The sequence below is a fragment of the Pteropus alecto genome, unplaced genomic scaffold (assembly GCF_000325575.1).
Source record: "Pteropus alecto unplaced genomic scaffold, ASM32557v1 scaffold11, whole genome shotgun sequence".
Taxonomy (NCBI): Eukaryota; Metazoa; Chordata; class Mammalia; order Chiroptera; family Pteropodidae; genus Pteropus; species Pteropus alecto.
The window spans coordinates 14352474-14360848 of record NW_006431956.1 but is presented as its reverse complement, the minus strand read 5'-3'; the positions used below and the strand labels follow the sequence as shown (position 1 = coordinate 14360848).

The 8375-nt window shown below is 44.3% G+C and overlaps 1 protein-coding gene across 5 annotated transcripts in view; it reads left to right on the top strand.

The window, feature by feature from the left end:
* The first annotated feature begins 14 nt into the window (after positions 1 to 14).
* Positions 15 to 8375, top strand: part of PRTFDC1 (phosphoribosyl transferase domain containing 1) — an 81838-nt gene continuing 73477 nt past the window's right edge. For 2 of the 5 annotated variants that reach the window (XR_003044820.1, XM_015585605.2), the window contains exons 1-2: positions 84 to 131; positions 6613 to 6719. Coding sequence is in view for 4 of the 5 variants with exons in the window: in XM_015585605.2 (XP_015441091.1) it covers positions 84 to 131; positions 6613 to 6719 (155 nt within the window). In the remaining variant the exon portion in view is untranslated. Of the gene's footprint in view, positions 244 to 6612; positions 6720 to 8375 lie in introns of all 5 variants that reach the window. The other 3 variants (XM_025043488.1, XM_006907010.3, XM_015585604.2) reach the window with 3 other exon arrangements.

The following is an 8375-nucleotide window of genomic DNA, read 5'->3' as shown; positions in this document are numbered from 1 at the left end:
CCAGCCCTCATCCCCCCCCACCCAGTCCCCCTCCCAGATCCTTCCCGCGCCCTTCTTCCCTTCCCGCTTTCCCCGGGAGAAACATGGCCGGGAGCAGTGAGGAGGCGCCAGACTACGGGCGAGGCATAGTGGTAAATGCAAACTCCCGATTGATTTCGGACTGAGCCGTGCGCCCCCCGCGCTCTCCCCTCCCCTCCCTTCGGGCCGCCCTCATCTTAGATTCAACGCCTGAAGTGCATTCGGGTGAGCGCGGGCCGGCCACTGCTTTGTTCTTCCCTGCCGGCGGGGATCGCTTCCACCCTCAAACCCAGCCCTCCCCTCCCCGCGCCCGCGCCCGCGCATAACCTAACCAAGCACTTCACATCCCTTCACCCCGCGTTCTCAGTGTCCACGCTCGGCTCCCCGCCCCTCCGGGCTGGGAGTCCGCTACTCCAGTGTTAAACCCGTGAGGGGCTCGGTCCCCACTCCTGCCCGCCGCCAGGAGTCACCCCTGGGAGCGGGGCGGGTCTGTGAAGACCCCCGCGGGCTACCCTTTCCTTTGTGTTTGCTCTTGAGTTCTCCAGCGCGGGCCTCATGTTTTGTTTTCCAAGAGAATACTGAGGATTCTCAAAGGCAGCTAGGAAATGAAGTAGCTCAAGTGGACAGAGTTTTAAGCTTTGAAACCTGCGCCGAGACCCTGTCTCTGGGGTCTCTGCCTAAGTTCGAAATAAGCTAGTGCCTCCCCAGCGTCAGTTTCCTCGTCTGGAAAAGGGACACAGCACGAGAGGGAGGCCCTTTTAGCAAACTGGAGAGGATGCATGTAAATATCTAGTGGTGTGTCCGGTGGGGAGGATGTGGGATGATGGGTTCCCAGACCAGAGCCTCTGTATGTATCCCTAGCAGCCCTTCGCGGAGTCAGCCAGAGGGTACCCATCTCTGTGTCCTGGAATTAAATTGGATCTTGCCCTGTGGCCAGCAGCTTCACTTCCCCTCTCCCATAGAGAATGGGTTCCATAGAAGGTGGGGTTGTTACTGTGTCGAGTTTAATGTAAAACAGTGGTGAGGGTGGCAGGTGGGGCTAAAGTACTACATTAAGATTCTTTTTTTCAGAAATAAGCCTGTAAATCACAGATAATCTGTGAATATGAATGGACTGCATGGTAAATGAGTTAGAGAAGGAAACACTAATCATTCAAATGGAACGGTTCAAGTCGAAATGTGTTTCTCAGTAAAATCTAACAGCAGGGCTTTTCCTTCTTAAAGGAACAGGAGTTCATTTATTTAATCATTCCACACACCTTGGCGGTTTTGCTGGGTTCCAGGCGGTGTTCTAGGCACTAGGTATACAGCAGGGAACAAGACAAAGCTCTGTCTTCATGGAGCTTACGTTCTAGAGAAGGGATATAGTCAGGCAGCCTGAAAGCAAATAAAGATGATACTTTCAGATGTGTAATGAGAAGGAAAGAGGAGAACAAAGAGGAGGAGTCAGCCAGAGGGTGCCCATCTCTATGTCCTGGAAGAGGACTGGGGAGCACTGCTTTTGCTCAGGTGATCAGAGTGGCCTCTTTTCTATAACATGTGAGCTAAGATCTGAAGGGTAAGCAGGAGGTAGCCACCAAGAATCAGAGTAATCCATGACAGCACATACCAAGTACAAAGAAATCGTTACATCCTGAGAAGAAATTATTACACCCAATTTATGCTTTTAAAAAACATCACTCCAGTTGTCATGAAGAGGCTGGTCAGGCCTGGGCATGGGGGAAAGGGGAGGGAGATGAAAATGTAAAAAGGGAAATAAGTTCAATTCTGGATGGATTGAGCGTGTAGAGCCTGTAGGATGCACATGCAAGATGCACAGTAGACAACTTGAAATTCACATTTGAAATTCATATTTGGAATAAATTTGGAAATCACCAGCAAATAGAAAAATACTTGGTGCTTGAGCGTGGATAGGGATGCCCAGTGAAATGGAAAAAATTTAAACGTGCTGTTAAGGTTAGAAATCCAGAAAGTCCCAAATGTAAGAGGCACTGTGTCCAGGAGAAGCCAGATAAAGAGACCAAGAATGAGTAGCAAAGCAGGAGAGAGCAGGAAGGGTGGGAGGTACCCAGGGAATGGAGCTTTGTGGATGGGGATGAGGGGACTAAGAGTGACATCAAGAGTGTCAGATGCTGCAGAAATAGCTCGTAGGACCAGGATGGAAAAGTAGCATTGTATTTAACAATTACAAAGCCGTCAGTGAAAAAAGAAGCCCTCCCATCTGTAGAGTGGCTAAAATACAGCACTCCTATTTAAAAATAGAGACTCTTAAAAAGAAATGAGGTACATTTGTATGACTAATAAGATTGTTAAAGTCTAAAAGGCAAAATGATGGAATAGTGTAAACAGCCCAATCTATCTGTGTTAAAAGAAGCCCTCAGAAGCAAGGTAATTTTCTAAAAGATGCAGGGAGGTAGTGAGAGGGCCCATCAAGGTAGGAAATAATCAATGTATAATGGAGATAGTTTCTGCATTTATGTCATTTTCTCCAGTAGAACTCAGGATAATTAGATTAACTTAAGTCGGATATAGGCAGGTAAGGCAAACTCAGAGTGAGTTCAAGATGCTGATGTTCACGAATGGGATTCTTGGCAACGGCTGAGGGGTGAGACTCCCTACCTCTCTGTTGGTGGAGGGGTAGCCTTGACCCTGAAATGGGCAGCAGCCGTGGTCACTGCCTGAAATAGAGAGTGGAGCCCAGAGAGGGACCTCCCAGCAGAGAGAGCAGAGATTCACTTTTTATATGTGTTTCTAAACTATGTCTCTCCCTGGGGGAAACCACTTGAAAAAATAAGGCAAGAACTATTCTAAGCAAAAAATTACTTTTAATGCCTTAGAAAGAAGGCTTTCGACATATCTTCAGATGAGAAGAAGAATCAGAAAGAGTTTTGGGATTTGATGTCTAAAATGGCTCTGCTAATGTGTTTGTCACTTCCCCAGCCTAGCTATGTTTTGCGTCTTTGAACAGAGAAAGCATTGTTCTGAATAAACTTAGAGCATGTTATCTGTGATACTGAAACTATTTAAAGACTTCTCATTTTGATTTTTTTGAAAAGCAGATTAATAACACAGTTATCTACAGTTCATAGCGGCCTCTATTCCTTCGGGTTTAGGACTTATTTACAATGCAATTTGCATGCACCGTTAAGGATAACAAAGGGTAAACGAGTAGTTCCTTTATCTCCAGTGGTCTTTTCTCTCAACAAGGAAAACGCTATGTCATGCTCGTTGAAAATAAGGCCAATTTTGGATTATAGAATAGTTTTAGAGAAATACATTTCTTCTACTTTTAAATTTACAACTTTAACTAGAGTAATAAGACTTTGCAGGTAGGTTTGAGGCCCTTTAAATTAATCGGAGCATAGAATTTGTAAGTAAACTATCGATGTTTCAGTACATCTAAATGGTTAATATATTGCGTAAGCACTACAGACTAGGTGTGGATAGAAGAGTTTTATATCCATTATCTGTCGTATTTAATCCTCACAGTAACTGTATGGGGCAGGCATTGACTGCACTTTACATTTCTCTGTCTGCCTCTCAGCTCCAGGTTACCACTACAGCTTTTATCTATAAGTTGGTTTTATTTGTCACTTATTCTTTTCTTTATGGGGCGTCGTTTATTAAGCACTTATTAAACACCAGAAAAATGTACTAGGAACTCTAAGTATGTTATTTGTTCCAGTCTTAGTCCTCATAACTACCCTGTCCATAGGTTTTAACGTGTCTTATTTAAGGGAGGGGGAAACTGGGTCTCATAAAGGGTAAATAATTTCCCTAACATCGCAGCCTGCGTCAGAGCCGAGCTGTAGAATATGGAGAGTAGTCTCTGAGATTTAGCCAGAGCAGAGGGCAGTAAAGGACTTGCATGGTGGGAAGAATGGGCTGAGAAGACCATTAGTTAAGGATGCCACCACCTGGAAGCGCTCCCGGAAGTAGAGTGGGTAGTGTGTGTGGTCTGGAAGGGGAGCCAGAAAGTGCTATGCACTTGGATGGTCTCCCTGGTGCTGGTCAGGGTTCTCGTCTGGTCTAACCTTGGCCTGCCAGCAGATCTGGAAGCTGCTCACGTACAGCTGGTGGTTCAGGCTCTGACCAGCCGCTGTGGTATTGATGGTTATAGCAGGCCCGAGGAGTTCTCAGGGGTGGAAGCCAGAGTTGCTCTGTGTAAACTCAACAGTTACACCCAGCCAATTTGCTGGTAGAGGCAGGGCAAATGTGATACTCTTCAAATATGCAGATGACATGCACCTTTGGCTATCAGTCTGCTCACAGTCAATATGAATTTCCAGAGCCTTGAACAGTGCTGTTCTTTATTACGAGGAGACAAACTGAGGATTGAGGCTGGAGTTCAGGTAGTATCTGCGGGCGGAGACTGTGTTATTCATTCACTCATTTAACAATTTCGAACACTTACCACATTCCAGGTCAGTGTCCTGGGTACTGGGGATTCAATAATGAATAAGACCGACAAAGTTTCTGCCAGAGGAGCTAATATTCCAGTGGGAGGAAACAAGACAAAAGAAGCACACACCCCCCACATGTCACATCCAATGGGAATACATGCTGTGAAGGAAAGTAAAGCTGGGTGAGGGGAACACAAGGATGAGTGGGAAGGAGGTGGGTGCTATTTGAGATAGGTGGTCAGGGAAGGCCTCTCTATAGAGGTGACATCTGAATGGAGACTTAAAGGAAATGAAGGGTAAGCCATGTGGGCATCTAGTGGAAGAGTATTATAGGCAAAAGAAATGGCAGGTGCAACGCTCTTGAGGCAGAAGCATCTTTGGTACGTTGGAGGATCAGCAAGGAGGACAGGAGCTGAAGCATAGGGAGAGAGGAAGAGACGGCCGGGAGACGAGTCAGAGAGAGAAGCCATGTGAGGACTCTGGCTCGTACTCAGTGAAATGGGAAGCCCTTGAAAAAATGTGAGCAGAAGACTGCTATGATATGATGCACCGTTTTAAAGGAGCCCTCCAGCTGCCGTGTGGGGCGGGGACGAGTGCACCAAGATGGCACAGATGGGGAGGGGAGGCAGTGGGGATGTTAAGAGGGGATCTTGGTTATGTTTTTAAAGGAATTGATGATAAGATTTGCCAATAGGTTGCATGGAAGGGATGAAAAAATGAGAGTCTACGATAACTCTGAAGTTTCGATCTGAATAACCAGGAAAATGAGTTGTCCTTTACCGAGAGGGAAGGATTAATTTGGGGGGGAGATATCACAAGTTTCGTTTGGCTGGCATTCTAGAACCCAGAACTTGGATGGGAGCAGGTGGGGGCTAGACGCCCTTTCAAAACCCGAGCAAAAGAGTCCCAGGGGAGGAAAATGGAGAGCAGAAGAATGTCCCAGCATTAAATGAAGTTCAGCTGGATTCTAAGACAATACAACCAAACCAGACTGAGCGAGCCAGGGGCAGGAAGGGGCAGGAGTCTTCTCAAGGAGCCTGAAGAGAAGCCTTTGATTGAACAGATAGGTGTGAGGGGCACCAGGAGTTTGAGAGAGAGCAGAGGGCGGGAACAGGCCTCCAGAAAGAGCGGGGCCTGACTTGAGCTTCTGAAAAGGGAGCTGAGCTTAGGATACAGAACTGGGGGAAGTTATAGGTGCAAGACAGACAGATGAACAAAAAGAACGCAGCTGGGAAGGATCGTGACTTGACTGAAGACCAAACTGAGCATGGGAAGGGGATAGTGTAGGAAACTGGGCTAGAAAATTAGGGTAAGACTGCATTGTGAAAGGCCTTGAAAGCTTAAAGCTTGACAGAGCAGTCTGACAGAGCGTGCAGGAGTAAAGAGCTGGACCCGGCGATGCAGCCACGATGTGCTTCGAGAGTGAGTAACACTTTCGTGTGGCACCTTTCTTGGCGATCTGAAAGTCAAAGTAAGACCTTCACCTTCATTTCCTCTCCCACCTCTTTACTATTTTAACCATAAAACATGCACATCCCATCCTAAGCAAGAGGAAGACTTGCTAACAGCCTGAATAGGCCAATTTTCTGGAGCAACAGTTTCCCGGTAAGACTGCTTTTAGTTCCCACCACAGTACATCCTTCAGCAGAATTTACCAGGAGGACGAGATGACTTAGAAGTGTGGGTCTGCACTAATTCCCGGAGACGTGGACTTTTAACAGGAGGCATTTACAATGCATAGAAATGTAATAGTATATATAAGACAGCATAGTGATATATGATGATACTGTCTACATTAGCATAACTACAAATATAATGTTACTGATATATCTTCATAATGTCTATAATTTAAATAGAAATTCTATATTTACACATATACACTCTTACAAACAATACCATCAGGTTAGCTGTAAGACACTGAGTTTGTATTTTTATCGCATACTGTCAAGTTTTGGGAATGGAGTACATGCTCTCACTTCAGCACTAGGTCCTTTGTCAGGTTATATGAAACAAATTACCTTGTCCCACTGAGCTTTTTGTAGGTTGACAGAATATAAATTAATGTCAAATTGATCATCAGACCTATTCTCTGGTTTTAATATTCTGTTTTTCCAATGATAACTCTTTTTTTAATGTTTTTAAAATGAATTTCCAGTGGAAAATACCATAACCAAAATAATCTGATTTACAGATTATGGATAATTGGCCAGGATATGACTTGAATTTATTCACGTACCCGCAGCACTATTATGGAGATTTGGAATATGTCCTCATACCTCACGGCATCATTGTGGACAGGTGAGTGTTGCAGCCTGCATCGGTCTTGGGCCTGTTGGCTCTCTGTCTCGTGTGAATCATGTCATATACTGTAGGACCCTATTCCTGAGTGACTTTTATATAGTGACAGATGGAACTTTTCTGGGACAGAGAATTTGAGATAAAAAGAATCTGTGCTTTAAGTGCACTGTTTACCTGGACATTTATCCAAGGGAAGACGTAAAAAGGATATACATACATAAGGTACTACATTATAAATAACAGCCAATGTCCTGTCCAAATGGGAGATGGTAAGGCATTGCTTCTCATCAGAGGACCTTTGTCTCACATTTTTTCAGAGACTCTTGAGTTAAGAGGTGACCTTTGCCTTCATAGGACACACCTCTAAAGCCCTGGCTTTTCCTGCAGCTTGCATTTATTTCAGAGCGAGTAATGTATCAGAGGTCAACCAGTCAGCACAATTTTATTTTCCAGCCAGTGGTAAAGTTTTGCGGCTTGAAAAGATCTGCGCAGAACTATTTCTAGAATACAATTTCTAGTTCTTTCTGACCCAGCTACATAGATATACTCCAGCTGCTTCCTAGCTGAGCAGCTTTTTGAAAGCTAACATTTCCTCTCCTGTTCATCTAAGCCCCTAAGTTATCCCCCACTTGTCCCTTGATTTTTAGAGAGTCCCCTCCAGTTCAGACCAGCACAAGTGTCAGGATTTAGAGGTCATGCCCCTCTCACAAAACAGCCTTCATGCTCAGACTGTCACCTTTCCACGTACCTCTAATTTCTGCACAAAGGTCAAATACTTAAGCCTTCACATTTATATGGAAAGCAAGCTTTGTGGATTTCACAGCGCCTTCCCAGGAACCAGAGAGATTCTTCTGAATCAGAAATCAGGGTTGGGGAGGTCGGCGAGGCACTGGCGAGTAGGAGCAAATGGAGACTTCGGGGCTCCTCCTCCCCCCGTTCTTTAAACCATAGTACTTCTGCTTCTATTTTTTTTCTATCTTATATCATTGAGTTAAAATTTAACTTTATGAAATAGGTCCTCAGCCAAAAGAAAGTTTGAAAAACACTAGGTGTTCACAATTCCCCGTATATTATCTTTCCATCATTTTCTATCCGTAAGCAAAAAGAAATGTCATTCTTTCACTCAAATTCTAAAATTTTCCATTGGATAAGATGTACATACTGTGTGTTCTCTCAAATTATAGTATATTATTAACATAAGGTCTAGTTTGGGGTTTCTCATGGCCTATGGCTTTCTATGGAATATAAATTCTGATCCTCAAAGGGAGAAAATTGTTTCGTGAGCAAATAAACTTTGGAAATTTTGCATCTCCCAAATTGTTGAATCTCCCTGTTGATGATTCATATTAAACATACGGAAATCCTGAAGGAAAAAAAAAGGGAAAGAAACCTGATCGATTTGAATAATTACACCAAATTTTGTGGGAGTCTTTGTACTCAGTTCACCTCTTAATAACTCTCAGAAGGGTTTTCCCTTAACAACGGTTTGGGAACTCCCACATTTACACAAATTCCTCCTTTTCTCACCTGTGTTTTATGACTTAAATTAATTGAATCCTGATAAGGTTACCCGAAGCCAATTTCCTATGGAAGAGAACCACCCAGTGAGCTTGTTAAAATACACATTCTAAAGCTTTCTGCCCAAAATTCTGATTC